The sequence below is a fragment of the Corvus hawaiiensis genome, chromosome 3 (assembly GCF_020740725.1).
Source record: "Corvus hawaiiensis isolate bCorHaw1 chromosome 3, bCorHaw1.pri.cur, whole genome shotgun sequence".
In the NCBI taxonomy this organism is placed as follows: domain Eukaryota; kingdom Metazoa; phylum Chordata; class Aves; order Passeriformes; family Corvidae; genus Corvus; species Corvus hawaiiensis.
In genome coordinates this window covers 90093822-90112811 of record NC_063215.1, presented here as the reverse complement: position 1 = coordinate 90112811, position 18990 = coordinate 90093822, and the positions used below count along the sequence as shown (strand labels likewise).

The window sequence follows — 18990 nt, the reverse complement described above, 5'->3', positions numbered from 1 at the left end:
AAGTTCTTCCTCAAAACTTGAGCGGGTTCTGTTTCAGTGTGGTTTGGCTTGCTTTTTAGAGGATTATTACTAAAATTTGCACCATATCTTTTGCCATGTTTAGAGACAGAGTTTTCAGTTCAGGAACATCTGAATGTTGTGTGAGATAAGAAAAAGAGCATCCTGAACTTCTTAAAATCTGAACGAATGCTTGTGAGACTACAAAAAATGGCTCAAAAATATTTTGCTGCTTCTGTTTTTATTTCTGTGTTCCCTACTCTCAGTACCAAGATCCCTAGGGATGACTTTTCATAGGCACCAGCTTCATGCACAAACAAACAAGACAAAAGGCCTGTGAAGTTTTCAGTCAGTTTTCCAAATTTGCCTGTAGCAGCATCTTGGTTTTTCAAAATTTCACCAGCTATTGGGAACATTTTCAGAATCAGACCAGTTCAATTATGCCAGAGCAATCCCTGCTCAATATTTTGCCCCATTTGCTCTTAGCTCCAGGTACATATGAAAATAGTTTCAGCTTTAGGGAAAGTTTGAGTCTTTTCCTAGATTTACAGCTTACTGGAACTTGCCATTCAAGGAACTGAAATATACATCAACATATACATATTAACTACATAAAACTACTTCCACGAGATCATAGGTAAACTTCCCTTTCTGTCAGACACAGAAAAATGAGTTATGTGGCATAAAGGGGAGCTAACACCATAGTCTCCACTGAGCAATGCAGCTATGCTGCTTTAAGAAGTGTAACTTAATAACTCTTTTATTAATCAGGTTGTATTTTCAGGAATAAAAATATTTATGTACCTTAAAGAACATACACAAACAAACCTCTTAAATCAGGTTTTGACTCATTTTCCAAAAGAGTAATTGGTATTGACAGAACATGTAAAACTAAGAAGTTCTGACTATCTGAAGAAATCTGTTGTACTATACCAAAAAGCAGCAACTTCTCATAAGAAAAGCACAGAACAAAGTGAAACTATTTTGCATATGGTCTCTACAGGTAAGAGACCCATCCTTAGTCCTTTAAATGCAGAAGTCACCTTTAGATCATACCTGATCAAGAGAAGTCTCGAGATTTTGGAGGAAAGCTTGGATGACCACTGTGAAATTTTCATGAGTGTCATATCTGCCAGACTCTATCAGTCTCTGAACGCCAAGCTGCAAGAAACAAAAAACCATCAGCCATACCTCAACATCTCTACATCACAACTACTTTCTTTGGGTTTTCTGAAAGCCCTGGAATCAAAAGGAAGTTTTACTTGTGAACTTAAATAGCCGCAGACATTGCCAAAGGAGGGCTGAGATGTTGCAAAGGGGCTGAGAAGGCTGGAACACTGAAACTGTTTGTCAGGGACAGGATTTTGGTGACTAAACCCCCACCGATTAACCTCTACCAGGAAACATAGTTTTTCTGAAGACCTCTGCTGCTCGTTTTGGTCACATGATAGGTTTGGATAGCAGCAAATGACCTCCTGCCGAGTTCATAATTTGGATGAAATACTAATATGATATATACTTGGTAATTAAGAGCTCACCTCCACTGGAAATAAAGTAACTGTACCACTCTTGATAGTCATACCTGGTAAGCTTTGGTGGCATCCCTCACCATCGTTAAATTTTCTGAGTTTTCTTCTCCTGTGAGAACACAGCTACACAGATAACTGTGGGGGAGGTTAGAGGAGAGAACAGGAATAGAGACAGTTAAACATCTGATAATGCAGAAGCCACCCTTTGCCACCCAATGCCCTCATGACATTACTTCTTGATCCTTTCAGAACTCACAGCTGTGCAGAAGGTACTGCAGAGCATAATGTTGCCTGTGGTTCCAGTCATGTTTCTGTGAAAACGTTTTATTGTCCTTGCTACTTAGTCTTATTTTCTGCCTCACATGAATGATAATACTCTAAGGAATTTTGGTTTCACACCCAGATATATCAAAATAGTGCACACTGCACAGAGGGCAGTTTGTTTTATTAATTACACCCTGGCATCCAAAGGCCCTGCAGACTGACAGAGGTCTGACACCAGACCCCCTGGGAACTAGAAAACAGGTCTTTGAAATGTACTGCCTGCTTTACCTCTGAGCTGATACTGTTCCAATCAACAATTCCTTTTGCATTCCCAAGACAGAGAATTTCTCTCTGTCTGAAAGGTCAGCAAAGAATGCAAATTACCAACTGCACTAAAGCCTCTGAAACAGAAGAAGCCTGTTTACTCTGGAAATACACCATGTTCCCACAAAAAGGCCTGCAAATTCAAATGTTTGTGCACTTCAACCCCATCTTGAAGAACCCTGTATCAGTAACTTTAACCATAGCCTTTGAGGTGTACATCATGTACAGTTCTAGATATGGAACACAGGTCAAAGCCAAGAGAAGGAAATGCTATCAGGCAGGGTGATGTCAGCACTGCATGGGAAGTCCACAGGACTGTGCTGCTACCTTTAAACATCAGCTCAAATTATGAGAGAAGCATGGAATAAAAACACAAATGGGACAAAAGGAAGACAAGCCTTACTCTGCCAAGTAAGTGGGGCACTGAACTGGAGTGTCCACAAATAACTGCCTTAGAGGGAGGATGTCCATCACATCGACCAGACTCACTAGAGCTTTTGGAACCTGAAAGGCAAGTCAGACTTTAGCTTAGAAGGAACAGGTTACACAGCCCACAGTGCATTTATTTTACCCCAAGGTCCAGCCATTTGACACACCCCTTCCCTTTCTCCACCACTGGAAGGATAAAAAAATTTAAAAGAATGAAAAAGCAACAAACTCCCCCAACTCAGCTTTCTATTCTTTTCCCACACCATACCTCAGTGTTACTATCTGTCATTTCAGACTGCATCTCACTACTGCAGATAGACAAGACAAAAGAAAATGGTTTTTGTAGAAGTCAACAGCATATGTTTGGTACCAGAATGGAAAAAAAACCCCACAAAATCAAACAAACAGAAGAGCTAGCATCAGTCAGTCATATCTCAGTGTGAGCTAGAATGCTGGGATAATTTCACACTACTTGCCTCCTTGTGCAGAATATCAAGAGTTTCTTGAATCCTTTTGATGTAATTCCCAGCTGAGTAGTGAACCTGATAGAAACAGAAGAGATTACTGTCAAATGGAGACATGAAGAATTTAGGTTGGAGGCTGGAGAATCACATTAATTCACTTCCTCTTCTGCCCTACAATGCTGTGGTCAGTAGAATGTTCTTGCTTCTTTCTAGAGACTAGGGATTTTAAACATTGCAATTAATCTAAAACATAGGGAGGCTCGGTGAAAGTTTGGATTTAAAATAAGCCTTGTTGAGTAGCAGCATATTTAACCCAAATCCACTGGGCCCTTCACATAAAAATGCAGGAAGGAGCCCAATCTGAATGCATGCTGAACAGCACAAACCAAACAGCCATAAGCATGCTCACAGCCACTGATAAGCTCTCATAAAATTATGGGAAATCATTGCTTGTCAAGGTCATAGCTATAAATAAGGCTATAAAACTTGGCAGCAGCAGCAAAGATGCCTAGCAAGGCTCCTGCAGAAGCAGCACATTTCTCAAGCACAAGGGGTTGCAGGAGAATTGAAAATGCTCACAAGAAGTTAGCATATTAAAGGCAAGAGAGTGAGAGCTGGCAGTGAAAGGTGGCCTCTCCCTGCCGCCTGCCCACTCAACTCCCATGATCTCCTTATGGCAGCCCTAAAGGCTTTTCCACAATCCAGAGAAGCATAACATTCAAATATGACTGAGCACTGCAGCAACTCCCCTTGTACATACACCTCACCTGCTCCTAGCACCTCCCTACACTGTGAATTATGGGGTGATGACAATTGTAGGGTTGCACTGCTTTGAACTACCACTACCATTCTTGGATGTCTAAAGAGGCCAAGCTAGCAGCAGAGCAGTTACCACATCAGAGGAGTGAGGCATTTCTTCCCTTCCATTTTTTGCTTATGATCAAAAGACAGTAGCCAAAGCAGTGGTTCTTAGCCTGGAGTAAGCCAGAGAAAACAAAACCATCCTACTCTGTTGCTGGTAACTTTTTGTATCAGGGTACTGCCAGCAACAACCCCTGTCAAAACATAGAGCAGCCCATCTATAACTCATGTTATCTCTGTGAAGCCTTTATGGATCCATAGGTTTCCCTCGAGGTGTTTCTACACCGACATCCCTGTTTCAGACAACCACTTCCACTACTCACAGGGTCTTTGCAATAGTTGCACAGATCGTTGCCTCCAATATGCACTGTTATGAGCTTCCAGTCAGCACTGAAGTCAATTCTCTGTGCAATAAAGAAGAAAACGACGACTCTGAATTTCTTTAACTCTGTGATATGCATGTGGGGTCATTGCAGGTGCATCTGTTGTGTCAAGCAACACCTATTTCTATTCACACTTGTATGTTTAAAGGGGTCTCAGACAACTTACCTGATCAGTTTTCATAAGTCTCACGAGATTTCTTGCTTGGGCTGGCAAGTGCCTGGAAAGAAGGAGAACTAGTGAGAGAAAGAAACTCCGGTATTGAGAGATCAACATTACCACACTTCAGACATCTTAAGTCAAGTTATCAGATCCCGGAAGGGTTGAGTGAGGACACATTACAATACTCATGTTGCTGTGATCAAATTACAGGTTCACATTTTGGTGATAAAATCAACATCAAATCAAACTTGAATACAGATTTTACTCAAGTTCAGTAATTTATCTGGAACCATAAGTTCAGCTCCTATTACAGTGCTTAGCACCTCAAACAGCTGAAAAGCCAGACACGGCAACAGTTGTTACAGAGAGCCTCTGCAGAGCTAGGCTGCTACCAGCCTATTCTTTGTAGACTAAAAGAAGGGAATCCCCAGTCCCAATATTTAGCTGACCTCCTGAGCAACATGCCCCTGAAAAACTTACGTTTCAGAGTTCACTGTGCACACTGTCCTCATTTTTGTAGTCTGCACCCAGAATCAGTACATAACTATGTGAAACAGCTCTGTGCACACAACTTTTCCAGGGTAATTAAAAATCAAAAAACCCTTCAAGATTACTCAGACAAGTTAAGATGACAGCCTTGCTGCTTTCCAATAGCCAGGTGAGCACTCTTTCTCTTTTTTCTGTACACACACATATATATCGATAGATTAGATAGATAGATAACTAAAGCGCAATGAGTTTTGAGTTACCTAGGCTGAATGCTTCAGCTTTGTTTCACTGCCCTGACACATTGGTCTTCAAATATGCATAGAGAAGAGAAGAGAATGGGGTCAGAAATCATTGACCTTCCAGGCAGGTCTGTGGTTTGGAATGAGCTGCATCTCCCTCCAGGCTCTTGTTAAAGACACCAGCTGTCTATCATTTCTGGGAGCATATCAGCTGACACTTGTTTTGTATGGCAACCAGAGTTTAGCTCTCCTTTGCAATGCTTTGTTTACTGTAGGAAAAAGAGAGGCCTCTCACCACCCTTGTCCAGTTGAATACTGATCTAACACTGGCATGGGAGCATCTACTAAGGAATGAGCCCTGTCATACATCTACTTGTGACACAGACACTGCGGGCATGTAGTAGTTCTTATCACCATTACCCTTGTCCAATGCCATAACCTACTTATTTATATCCCAAAGCTATCACAAGCCACCACAATTTCCTTCTGTTCTTACTGTGGAAACCCCTAAGCTAGGGCATTGACTTCAATATTGACACAGAAGAAAACATCACTTCTTGATCTGACAGTCCACAACATATTTGATTTCTCATGCAGTCAGTGAGGTGCTGGTGCATCCTGAGCCAATGCAGTCAGCAAGATCCAATAACATCTTGAATGAAGTAGTGCCAGCAATCATCCATCCTTGAACTGCAGTTTCAACCAAATTTAGATCCTGACCAATGGAAAAAGTTTGCTAAAGGGTTATACAGATATTCACAGTTCCTGTCACCTGTTTTCTCCTCTCTCTTAAATTCTTAACCTCCTTTTTTTTTTTTCTCACATGAAATCAGATCCCTCAGCCAGGTTCTGCTTCAGCAACATTATTCAGATCTTTCCTTAACTCTGTCATGTACTTAAGTACTTAAGATACTTAACTCTATCATGTAATTAATGAATGCAGATAGGCTTTTTTGCTGAATGAGACCTGCATTACTACATTTTCACTTAGTTCAATAAAGAGCTCTTCAAAGCAGCCATGCCATTTCTTATGCCTGGTTTCCATAAACTGGTAAGGCTGCAAAATTATCTGATTTCAGAAATGTCCCAGCACCTCTGGAAAGCACTTTCCAGATTAGCACCATAAAGCAAGACAGGCCAGGTAACAATTCTTAAATACCAGCATTAGCTGGTGGACTTCTTGTGCCCTGTGAATCGCTGGAAAATGGATGGTTTTGGCTGACAGAGAATAAATGCTGGATTGTATCATCATTCCCGGGTCAAATACCTAAAGCAGGAGAAAAGTTTCCTTATGTTGCAATACATTCCAGTAGATGAATTAATCTTCTCAGGTACATCAAGAGCCAAAACATTATACAACAGAGCCCCAAAAGGAGTATCTCAGAGCTCAGGGCTAGTAGTTTACAAGACTTTACTTTTGCACAACTTTCTGCAGACAATTATGAGACAGAGAAACATCAGAAGACAAGCAGAAGTCTGGCATGATTGTTGTCTGTGTCTCCTTGCTGAATGTTTACAAAACATGGTTACAAAACAAAGATAGCTCGATTTCATGATGTTTATCCAGACCAGTCACTTGCAGGGGAAGAGAGAAAATTAATTGGTGTAGATGAAGTAAGCAATTTTCATTAGACTGGCATGGATCAACTCATTTCAAACAGCTAACAAATAGCTATTTAATAGCAATGCCTGGGTTGCTGCTGATACAAGTTGTCTTAAGTCATAATGGTGACTTAAGAGGTTGTGTATCCTGCTTCAAGTCCTCCCACCAAACCAAAAAGACTTTTTAGGGATTTAGCCAATAAAGAATGCAAGACAAGCACCTATCTCGTTCTTTCATGCAACAAGCAAAAGCTGGAGGTAATCTGGATGTATGCTGAATACAGTATGTTAATACAGTCTCATTAATGGCTGATGCACATTTCACTGACATACATGGATACATTTGGTCATCACCAGGTAAAAAAAGGCCTTCTCTCAGTTCTGGGGGGGCTGTAGGATATAGCAGGGGACCTAGTACCCTATTTCTGTCATGAAATCCATGTATTTACTGAGATTACCAGAATGACTCAGAAGTTACTCAAGGCCTACAGGAGAGCAATAAAAAAACCTGATAAATCCTAATAATCTTTGTTTAGCTACAGCAAATGCAAACACCTCTCTTGGCTTCAGAACTTCACTTCCAAGACTCCTTCAGAAAGCAAGACGAATTTTTCTTTAAACAAACAAATTAAGGTCTGGGTAATATCAATTCACAATGTCAAATCCAGGCATGGTCTGCCAGATTCTGTGCCCAAACTATGACTGAATTCAAGCAGCCATCTGTTTTGTTAATTAAACATCACTGACTTTGAATAAGTATCCAGGGATTTCTATGATAAGCAATGTAGCAAAGCTCAACTCATGGAGCTTCCCAGGTGTGACTAAAAGCAAAGAGCCAAATTCAGATGACTGCAAGACATTACAATCCCTATTATATTGGCAGAACAGGCTGCAACTGCACCAGGTCTGCAATGCACCAAAACCCATGTATGACCATTAGTAATTCTCTTTTCTTAAGCTTCCAGACTGTTTTTTTCCCTGCCTCTTTCTTGTCCTCTCCTGCTTGCTTATCCAAAAACCTGAGGCCATAATTATGTAAGATTTCATCCTGTTTCACTCCTACTTTCTCTTTATCAATTCATTGCATGTTCAATTTCTACAAACATTCATGTTCTCAGAGATTTATTGACCAATAAATAGATAAATGAATAGATATTGAACAGGAAGGGTAGAAACCTCCAAAGAGAGCTTACCGGTTTCTTGTTTGTGGATTTCATAACCAGGATTGTTAGTTTCATTTGAAAGTTCAGCTATGAAATAAACCCATACATTTAACATGTTTTGAGCCAATTTTCAACTCTAACTCAACTGGTTTTGCTTGCTCTTCAGAGCAAGCTGTGACAGCACATGAGACAGTTGAAAGGCAATTAGATAAAGCATCCATCACCTAAAAATGTAAAACAAGAAGCTACATACTCAGCCTGTGCTCCAGGAACTGCTTGGTTAAGGAATGCATTGGAATCATTCTCACTCCCGGTACCAGTAGAGTAGCCCATGATCTTAACATTGAACTTTCGAAAGATGTCTGAAAAACAAAGGTGGCAATGAAGGCAAAGAGACTCCAGCTGCTCCCTGCCTACAGGGACTAGCACACACCAGCACTGCCACAGTTTTGTCTCTGACAGCACAGCTGCTGCTGCTAGATGGATTCACCAAGCAGTGCGGAGGGGGTCACCAGCTGGCAGTGACTCAGACGGCAGTGTGCTTGCAGTGCCCTGCACTGGCACCAGCAGATAAGATGAGCAGAATTGAGGACTACCACGTGCAGTTCTCTCTCATGTTGTAGTGGTTAAAGCCTAAAATAAAATTCTCAGACATACGATGTTGACTTTGTGAAGTGAGTGCAAAGGGTCCTTCAGCCCAGCAGGAGCTGGTTTTCGGCTAAAGGATCTGGGTCTTCTTCACTGCTGTGCAAAATCTCATGCTACTGACAAATGTGAGGAACAAAGCCTTAGATGCATGGTTCTGATGAAGTCCCACCATGTTCTCCACAGTAGTTTCCAAAAGGAAGTTGACAGTCATTTACAGCTGAGAGTGAACATGGCCACATTGCAAACTATAAAATCTACTCTAATCTCAAAGACTGAGTTTAATCACGTCTTAATGAGGGCTTTAGCAAATGTAATAGGACTCAATGAATCAATTAATTGCTTGTTCTAATTATATTCCTGTTACATTCTGCTTAAAATAGTGGTCAACACACAAAAGAACAGTTTACTGGCCCTCTTCGAATGGAAGTTTATTATTGCAGCTGATCCAAACTGAAACTCGAGAGGCTTTACATTAACAATAGACTGAGATATGAAAAGTTGCAGGTTTCAATGAAGAGGAAGTTAAAATTATGTATATAAAAGACGTGTATGAGTAGGCAGCTTTATTTACCAAAGAGGCCTACTCTATGCAAATATTTCTTTTGGAAATAATTGTGATGGAATATTTATTAAAAGCAAATATTAAGTACATCATGAGCACGGACATAGCAAGGTTATTTAGAAATTCAAATAATACTCAACAAAGAGTTGAAAAGGAAGAGGGAAAAGGAAGTAAGGGAATTTCTATCAGGTTCTCAGCTTCATTGATGAAGGCAACGTTTTATTTTTTAATCGTAGGATACTGTTTCTTTTAAAGGTAGTTCTTGTTAATTACACTAAACCAGCTTTGAGATACTTAAAAGCTCTCTAGAAATCCATCAGAAATGAGCCCACTGCATCTCCTCGATCTTGCCATATTTTATATCTAGCAAAGCGTTTACTTACTAGGTAGAGTTGTCACATTCTCCAACGACTCATCTCCTCCAATACTAAAATGAGAAAGGAAAATCCCAGTCACTCATCTCTTATCTGGACACACACAATAAACAAAGTGAAAACTTGCCATACATCATGGGGAAGAGCAAAGGGTTATTAATTTAGTAACTATTGGTCAGAATCCATGGAGAGGACAGAAGTGGAAGTGCTATTGGGGAGAACAGGTGAGGTTTCAGTGGTGAAGATGCCCGTCAGAAAGATTTAATGCTCTTGCAGATGTACAGGATCAATAGTCAATCATTTATCAAGTGGAAGAAAAATGCCTGACATAGCTTCATACTTAAATGATCAAGCCTTAAGTATTGCAGATTAGAAGGTCAACTTTGAGGCCCACTCCAGCCTCATGAAACCACTCTAAGGCAACACCAAACACAGACAGCCCTTGAATGACCAGAGAGGTTCAGCAGTGGTTCCTCACTCTCTTCTCCTGCTTTCTGCACAGGGATATATTTCTCCAGCTTTTGTGTTGACAGGACATACTGAGGCCACACTCCAGCATACACAGAGGTATTAGTACAGCACAGAACTGCTTCAGTCAATATCAATAGAGCTTTATCACAACAGAAAAACAGTTTAGTCTTTTATGACTGTGTGTTGCTGTATGTGGCAAAAGTTCTCTGGCCAAACTATCTTCCATGACACTACAAAAAGTTCAGAAATAGAAAACTTTGAGAAGAAGTCCCAAAACCAACCAATTCTGACTTGTTTGTTCCAGTGATTCTTCTCCAGTTTTGTAGATTTCCAACCTGACATCCCAACATAAAAATGCAAACTGTTGCAGGCAGCCAAAAATAAAAGCACGAGAGAGATCAAAAAGCTTGCTTAAAATCCACTGCTGAAAATGCTTTCTGTCAAGCTACTGTTATGACAAATCCTGGATCATGATACACATTCAAGAAATGCTAGCCTGAGAAGTAACTTTTTTTTTCAACTTTCTGACAGCTGTAAGACCCCAAACACATCTCTTCATCACCTTGGCTGAAGACTTACCTCCAAGACAGTCCCCGGTATTGAGTGGTCACATCCTGGAGGGTGTCTGAGGCAATTCCCGAACCAGCCTGGACGTTATTTTTCAATAACCAAATGAAATTAAAGCACAATTACTAATGCAATAGTAACTTGTAACACCAATACATAAACAAATACAATTTACTAATTTAAATAGAATTACATAGTTGTTTTGTTTACTTTTGAATTGAATGGATGTCTTCCAAAGCCTTAAAAGGCATCTGACTTTTCCCAAACCTTTCTCCTGAAGAACACAACAAAATACCTTTCATAATTATTTACAAGCATCATACTGTATATATGACACACAAAGTGTATGATGGAGCTGTGGAACAAAGACGTGGGTCTAGATGAGATAGATAACTTTTTTATGGTTGCATTACTCAACAGTGATGAAAACATCTCAAACACATCAAACTTTCTGGCTAATGATATGAAGCACTATATGAACTCAGCAGAGAAAATAAACATGTATCAGAAAGAAGCACCATAAAACATCTATACATACCAGTTTGAAAACCATTGTGCTAGATATGGAAAGACTTATAGCAGAACTGGAGCCAGGAGGAAGCACTCTCTACACTTACCCTGAAGAAAGAGGCAAGCTACTCCTCTACAAGTACAAGCAACTACATCCCTCCTAAAACCTCCAGAATTCAGAAGCAGAGTTCCTGCCAGCTGTGATTGTATATTTTCATTCTGAATCTAGGTGCAGGTTAGTACTTCAGTACAGCACAAGACCAGGCAGCCTATCTGCTGCTACCTTAGATCAAACCAAAATACTACATTTTCTCCTATGTATAAACTTTATTGAAATAATAGAAGATTGGTGTCCAGAATAACTAGGCGATAAACCACTGCATGTTCTACGAAAGCAGATTTTATTCCTAGCTCCTACAGACTATACTTAGAAGCAGAAGCACCTGCATATTACAATACAGCACCCTAGATATTACAATACAGCAACCACAAACATATACAGAATATCTTTCATTTGTTAATACTGCAGGTTTACATCAAAATGCTTCTATTTGTTTCAGTAGCCTCCTGTGTGTAGAAGTTGTAGCAATGTCTGCCAGAGCATTGTAAAGGTTCATGGTTTGTGTACACAATGTCTTTGTTGTTAAGGCTCAGATTCAGTGAAAGCTATGTTCCAATTACATCTTTCTGTCCAGTGTTTCCTTTGACATGGCTGTAGAGTTTCAGTCTTTGACCAGTATGAAAATATGAGGCAGAAAGGCATAACTGGAATTGAGGATGTCTGGATTTTGAGATACATTCCTTCTTGGCTACCGAAGATAACCATCAGCAGCAAGAACTATATTGTGATCAAGAAATCAGTTAGTAGTTAAAATAGGCACAATAAAATGACTAAATATCTTCTGAAATGCATTGAGTCACAGGGCTCTCATGCCATACTTCCTTATCTCATTAATGCTAAAATGATTAAAATGCTATTATCCAACACCACTTAGTTGCATTCTGCTCCTGAAAGAACCAAGGTTGAAGAACAGGCTCATCAGTCCATTCCCATTCAGAAAAAAACTTTGGAAAGCACAGTAACCTAAGCCTTGTGCTACGTCCCATTCATTTCAACAGCATCTGATCTCTTCTGGCTCCAATTCAGCAAACTACTTAGGCACCTCTTTAAAGGATTTGCCTGTGTTTTTGCCTGAGTTCAAAAGCACATGAATATGTGTGTCAGGGAAATGGAGTGCTGGAAGACTGACACCTTCTTTCTGGATCTGGCTGCTAGATCTATCTGTTATCATCCATGAATGAACAGATCTTTGCTTCTGGGTACAAGAGCTATTTCCCCTCCACCGGAGTGCACACATGTTTGTAGCTTTACCAAGAGAACTGTAAAAACACTGTCTTCTTACCGTCAAAGAATCCCCAAGGGCTGCTACAATTTTCACATCAGCTGGCTTTAGGGAATGCACTGCAAAGGAAAGAGATACAGTTGAACCTGGTTAGGAAATAGCTATTTTTTTTCTCTACTGTGTGTGTGAAATACTCCATTGCACATTGTGATGCTCTGTCACGTTGTTTTTGCAATACCCAAGTGATAAATCAGAAGTTCTTTCCAGCTCATCCCCTGTGATTGTAGCACCAACGTACGCATATTATTCAGTATTTCAATGGTTAATGTTGCTACTGAACTGATATAAGAGCAAGGAGCAAATAACAGTAAGTGGCAAACAATATCCAGCACCAAAGTGAAGGTAAAACAATGCAGAATTACACAAAGCAGGAGCAGCACATTGAAGATATAAAAAGACTAAGGAGAAGACAGCATGAAGTTATTTGAAAAATCAAATATTGCAAAATTCCAGATGAACATGAATTAAGCTGTACTTCCAGTTTCTCTCCATAAGATTTAGGTAGAATATCTTATAAGCTATGTCAGCACTCGAATTTGGATTTTATCACAAATTATTTTGAAGTTCTCCACTGGCAGTGAGTTCAGTGAAGCTACTTAGTCAGAATGCTACCTTGCGTGACAATGTGGCATTGTATCTTTTAAGCATCTGCTGAAAAACATGACATCCTTTCTGAGCAGTGTTTTTCACAGTCCAGCAGTCATTTCAGCAAAAATTAACATCACCTTGAAGGACGGCTGAAGGTAATGCAACTTCTTAACATAAAACAGGCAAGACTACCTGAAGTTGCAGGAGGGGAGGATGGAGACCTGTCCTCGCATAGCAGCTGGCTTCCATAATTCTAAAGAGAAAAAGAAAGCTGAATAGCATTTGGCTAGCAAATACAGTCAGTAGTAACTAGGATCTTCCCAGCAGAGGCCAGGTGGATAAACCAGAGCCTCTTTAGCATGTAATTAACTAGACAGGTTGCTCAATTCAATAGTCATATTCAGAACTGCTCAGAACAGCACAGCGTCCTGTACTGACAACAGTGCTGTCTGAGCACGTGTTCTTACAGGTGTTTCCAGAGGCATTTTGTCTAACTCAGGGAGTATGTCCCCACTCTGTGCCACACACTCAGCCTCCCAAGCCCCTTTGGCCAAAGACTGATTTCCCCTGTGCTGCAGAACATAACTCATTTGGTTACCACACAGGAATAGATGCAGCAGAGTAACAGTGGGATGGTGATGTTGACACTTACTGGAGTTTGGTTAGGGTATGTGTAATTACTGTTCTTATACGTCCTCAGGAACGGCTGAGCCTACAAAACAAAGCAATTTGAATCAATGCAAAGCATCAGAGGAACACGCAGAGATTTCCATTCTCCAAACTTCCATTCTCAGACGTCTGTAGATGATTAGCAGCTTGATGCAAATAAAACCCCAGGGATTTAAAAAAAAAAATAATAATAAAAGGCCTTTTTAAAATCTGTATAACAACAATGTAAATCTGGGCTATATTTTTATAACAGAAGTTAGAGAATACCCAGCTGTGTGTGGCTCACAAGAAGCTTGTGGCCTCACTGCAAGGTATTCCCAGTAACTCCTGCAGAGTTGTGCTGAGTGGTACCATCATTGCTGTTTCCCCCCACTGAAGCTCTGTCAATCAGTGTGGGTACTTGATGATTTGATTAGGTAGGCCAAACACCCTGCCCCTGTGTTTTGGCCAGCTGTGATGTGTGACTGTGAGGAAGTTTACTCCTGCTTGCCCTCCATCATCTCCTGGGTGAGTGTTCATACTGCTCTTGGTGGCAGTGGCGCAAACTGTGTGGGGAAGAGCAGATCACCCTCACAGAGACAGAGCTCCAGGCACTGGGGAAAGACTCACACAGACTCCCAGTCACCCCCAGAACCTCCACATAAACACAGACACCCTTACCTCAGATGGACATTTGAGAACAATCTCATCTTCTATGGGCTGACTATCTGTCTTCTCCCCTACAGGCTCCAGCTGAGGGAAAAAGGGGAGTGCACAGAGGAAAAGCAGATGAGTACCAGAGAGCAGTGGGTGATGCTGTGCTGCCAGTCACTGGAAACTAGACAACTGCAGGGCACTGCACCAGTGCTGGCAGCTGCCTCCATGCACTGTTTCTTTGTGTGCTGAAGAGGCTAATTCCCATACACCTTGAATGGGGCCTGCTGATCAATGTGCCTGGCAGGCATCATCTTCCTGAGGGACAGAGCCTGAACACACCCAGCCTTAACACACCCCAAGATTTACTGGTGTGACATGACTGGTTTAACAATTCAGGCGACCTTTCTCCTTGTGATCACACTTTTCCTTCGTAAACACTGTTCCAAGAGATATGGCTAGCTACCTAGTAGCTCCCTGGGGTTTTTTTGCTGCCAAGGCCAGGATGAAGTGAACAAGGAGGGACCAACACAACCTTTAAAAACCTTACCATGTTGTTCCACAAAGCACGTGCAACCTGGGAATGAGCCTTTTGGCTGAAGTGGAAACAATCTGGGGCAAAATATGAAGAATCTGGTGACCCCTCCTAGAAAACAAGATAGGTGCTGTCACAGAGGCAGCAAACACGCAACAAGCTGTGCATTATGTCTTCTCTTTTCCTGTGAGATAACCCAGCGGGCTCCTAAACAAAGTATCTGCAAAGGCCTCTGAGGCAAACAGAATTAAACCAGGCCAGAGAAAGTTAGTAACTCAGAATGAAGAAGCCTTTTAAAACTCTTTAATATAGTACTCCCAAAGTAATAAGGAATACAGACCATTGTGACTCTGAGTACAGAAATACATGGGCACAGATATCAACTGTGTTCTTTCTTTATTTCCCTTGAGATTTACACATTACGGTGCTTTGAAACATGTGGGTTTTCATACCTAATGTCATTTACCAAAGTACTGGAAAGGAGTTGATGTGTAGGGAACTTAGAGCAAGTGCTTCCTGATGAAGACTTTGAACTACAATATCTACTTCACGGTTGTCCAAGTGCAGTGCCCCAAATCAAGGTCTGTATTCCTGTTGCCCATTATCTCCACTATTTCATAAACATTTTCTGCAGTTTTGGATGGTAACTGAATATAATAATTACTATGTCAGAAAACTGCTGGCTACATTTACAGCTAAAATTTTGACAAGTCAAAGGCATTGTACCAGGATTTAATGTAGGTGTGGTTTTCTTGTTTTACCTGTGTTTTTGGCATTTCCATATTAGTCATAAATGGCTGCATAACCACTGTGAAATCATCCTTCGTGTCATACCTTCCACTCTCCACTAACTGGCGGGTTCTCTCCTAAATAGTCAAGGAAAAGTCATCATTGTTCCTTCTATCCTCAGCTCATCAAGTTGTTCCACCCATTTACCCCTCACCCGGGGTTGCCCCTCCCTCCTGCAGAAGCTCAGACATGACCATGGTTTTCAGCTTGTGCCAGGCAGCCAATGCAGATGCCTTTTTGAGACACTCATCCTGGTCTTCTTTGCAGAGGGGCAGCCTGGGAATGGCTGCCTGACTGACAGGGACTGACAGCCTGCTCAGGGATTAGGTTTTCTGTCAAAAAGATGTCCTTCCAGAACCACCGAAGTGTTTTTGGTTTGGCTGACATGCCGTGCCTGAAAGCTTGTTCCTGAGTTACCATGTTGTTTGGCTTAACCTGATTTCCAATAACATAACAGATCAAAAAACTGCTGGCTCTCTGCTGGCTCTCTTAATGACCACAAAAATACACTCCTTTCTATGGCTCTGTTACAATTTTTCTTCTCATCTGTTTTGTTGGTTTAGTGAAACAGAATTGTAAAGATCTTGATCCTACTTTTTAAAATCACAACTACAAATATGTCATTAGAATGAGTGGAAACTGTCCCCCACTTTTAAATTAGCCCATCTATGGTCCCCTTGATCAACAGAAGGATGACATTAAACTTCTAACAAATGCAATGTGCCTTACCTGATACTTTCTGTTAAAGTAGATCAACTTCTTTAATTCAGTGGAATTGTCCTTAGGGTTTATGACACAAGGGCACAGCATCCTGTGGAATAGGAGCATGGCACTGAGATTTGCTCTTCTTTTTCCCCCTGCTCCCGAGCTGACAAGCTGCAGGATTAAAAGCTCTAAGAGGGATGTCTTTGAAAGGCCATCGAATGAGAGCATTACCTCTCACCCCTGAGTTTCTGCACAGTCTCAATTCTTGAGCAGAAACACATTTATTGGGGATAAATTAATGAACAGAAAGTGAGGAAAAGGCTCCATGCAAGCAAAAACCACGCCATATGCCCATGGCAAGGCTTCAGCAGCAGGAGTGATCTCTGTGAGGAGGGGCAGGGCTGCCTGCTCTGGACATAGCTCCAGCAAACCAACCACAGGGCATGGCTGAGCCTCTCAGCCAAGCTGGTGGTGTCTCTGTGAAAACTTGCTTAAGAAAGGGCAGAAAACACCAGAGAAGGAGAGGAGAGAACAACAGCAGGAGCAAGGAAGAGGTGCTCCATGGCAGAACAGGCACTCTGTGGATGGACATGACTGAAGGACTCATGCTGGAGCACAGGACAAGAGTGAACAGGAAGGAGTGGCAGAGAGATACCAGACCCAGACCCCAAGCCATGCCTCACTGAAGGGACTGAGGGTACCCTGCAGCAGTAACAAGGGTGGAGGGAGAGGTTCTTGGAGCAAAGTTTAACCCTGAGAAGGAGGGAGGACAGGTGCTTTAACTGTTCAACTTTTTTGTTTGTTCATTTCCCAATACCCGAATCAGTAATTAAATGTTTATGCTCATGGAAAACAAATACAATTAAATTCCCCAAATCAGGTCTGTTTTGCCTGCAGTGATACGTGGTAAATAAGTGGCTTTCCTGCCTTTATTTTGACCCATGAATTTTCTTGCTCACAATCCTTGTTTTCTCCCCATGGTTCCAGGGTGGGGTGAATGAGCAGCTGTGTGGAGTGCTTGGCTGGCACGTGGGGCCAACTCACCACAAAAAACTACTCATAAGTACACTTGTGCAACATGGCTTGCTTCAGCAGAACTGTGCAAGCACCCCTCAAGATGGAGCTCCCACAAATTCATTCTAATCAGCTGAGAGAATCAGAGGTTACAGGATGTTTCACAGTGAGGCTGGTAGAGCACCAAAACAGTCACCCAGACTGATGCTGAATTCTCCATCCTTAGAGAGCCATTTTAACCTGAGACATTCTAAGATTCTGTGAACCCCAGTTGGTCACCTTTATCCCTCCCCTGAAGTTTTGGTCTTCCTAGCACGTGGATATTTTTCTTGGGATGTTCTGTCTTCCTGGGCATGTATCATCATTACTTGAGAAATCCAAATTAGAAAAAGGACTCCTTTCAAAAATCCTGACCGTATGACCACAGTAAAGCATCCCTGAGAGAGCTCTTAGAGAAATACCTCTTACAGAGATGCAGTTGATACATGTAAAATATACACAGATCCCTGCCATGTCCAAACTTGACTTAATGGAGACCAACTAACAGAAGATTTTACTTCCACAGTACATCTATATGAGAACAATACAAATCTAAATCGTGGTTTCAGAAGTTTCAGAAACATAAGTTAGGCAACATTAGTAGAAACATCTTCTCTTCAGGTTGCTTGCTACTCTCAGGAAAAAAGAGACTACTTTCAAGATCAAAATCTTCCTTCAGTTCTTCTTCCATTCAGTGGAATGGCATTTATTATCCCACACAGGGTCTGCTTATCACCCTGGAAACTTGGCTTGCTGCCAGACAGGAAAATGTCAGCATGGCACCTGAAATGATGGGAAAAGGTTACAGCTATCATGAGATAATATAATCTTAAAGGCTTCACTAACTATCCTTGTCCAATGATTAGGACCTTGAGATACCTGTGAACTCTAACCAGTAACCTTTGTTAAAAATAAGCAAACAAACAAACAAATAAATAAAACTACAACTGGCTACTGGGAGCACCAGCACCCTGCGTTTCAAAACCAACTTTCCACTGACAGCCACGAGAAAGCCCTTAAATCACAGCAAGAGGGTTGCATCTCTGTCCCTCTTGTAAAGCCAGTGGCTGCCTACATTCACAGGACAAGGTTATTCTCCCCATCTGTCTAGAAGAGCAGAGATCTGCTTTTCTGAAAACAAGCAGGCCCTGCCAGAAGCGACTCAGGGGACAATGCTGGACCCTATCTGAGTCACCAAAAGTCCACTGAGGGTGCAGACCTGCCACCTCAGTAGTGGACTAACACTGGCCTGAAAGGATTGTTGAGCCATAAAGCAGCAGGTGGCATAATTAAGCATCCAAAACAACTACTTGAGAGACTAATTGGAGCTAAAACTAATTATCAGCAATGAGATTACAGAGATTGAAAATTGCAGAAACAAGAGGGAGAGTTTTAAGTGCAGAAAAGTAAATCTGTAAATGCAACTAGAAAACCTTGTGTCTTAGTGTCTTCTCCACCTGCACCAAAGAGTGCCCAGCTGAGCTCTTTCTGCTCTGGCTTGAACTCACTTGCAGGTTAAGTGAGGAGTCAAAAATGGCACCTTCATAAGAAGTGGTAACAACAGGGCTCAGATACAGAG

General features: G+C 41.4%; 1 protein-coding gene across 1 annotated transcript in view; it reads right to left on the bottom strand.

The window, feature by feature from the left end:
* PLB1 (phospholipase B1) overlaps positions 1–18990 on the bottom strand; it is a 78519-nt gene that overhangs the window by 25271 nt on the left and 34258 nt on the right. Inside the window, exons 26-41 of the mRNA XM_048299612.1 lie at positions 16383–16464; positions 15626–15730; positions 14880–14975; positions 14357–14428; positions 13680–13739; positions 13220–13280; positions 12440–12498; positions 10539–10606; positions 9498–9541; positions 8158–8266; positions 4418–4469; positions 4192–4272; positions 3020–3085; positions 2518–2618; positions 1580–1661; positions 1054–1158 (exon numbers count right to left, since the gene is read on the bottom strand). Coding sequence (XP_048155569.1) covers positions 1054–1158; positions 1580–1661; positions 2518–2618; positions 3020–3085; positions 4192–4272; positions 4418–4469; positions 8158–8266; positions 9498–9541; positions 10539–10606; positions 12440–12498; positions 13220–13280; positions 13680–13739; positions 14357–14428; positions 14880–14975; positions 15626–15730; positions 16383–16464 — 1243 coding nt within the window. The remainder of the gene's footprint in view (positions 1–1053; positions 1159–1579; positions 1662–2517; positions 2619–3019; positions 3086–4191; positions 4273–4417; positions 4470–8157; positions 8267–9497; positions 9542–10538; positions 10607–12439; positions 12499–13219; positions 13281–13679; positions 13740–14356; positions 14429–14879; positions 14976–15625; positions 15731–16382; positions 16465–18990) is intronic.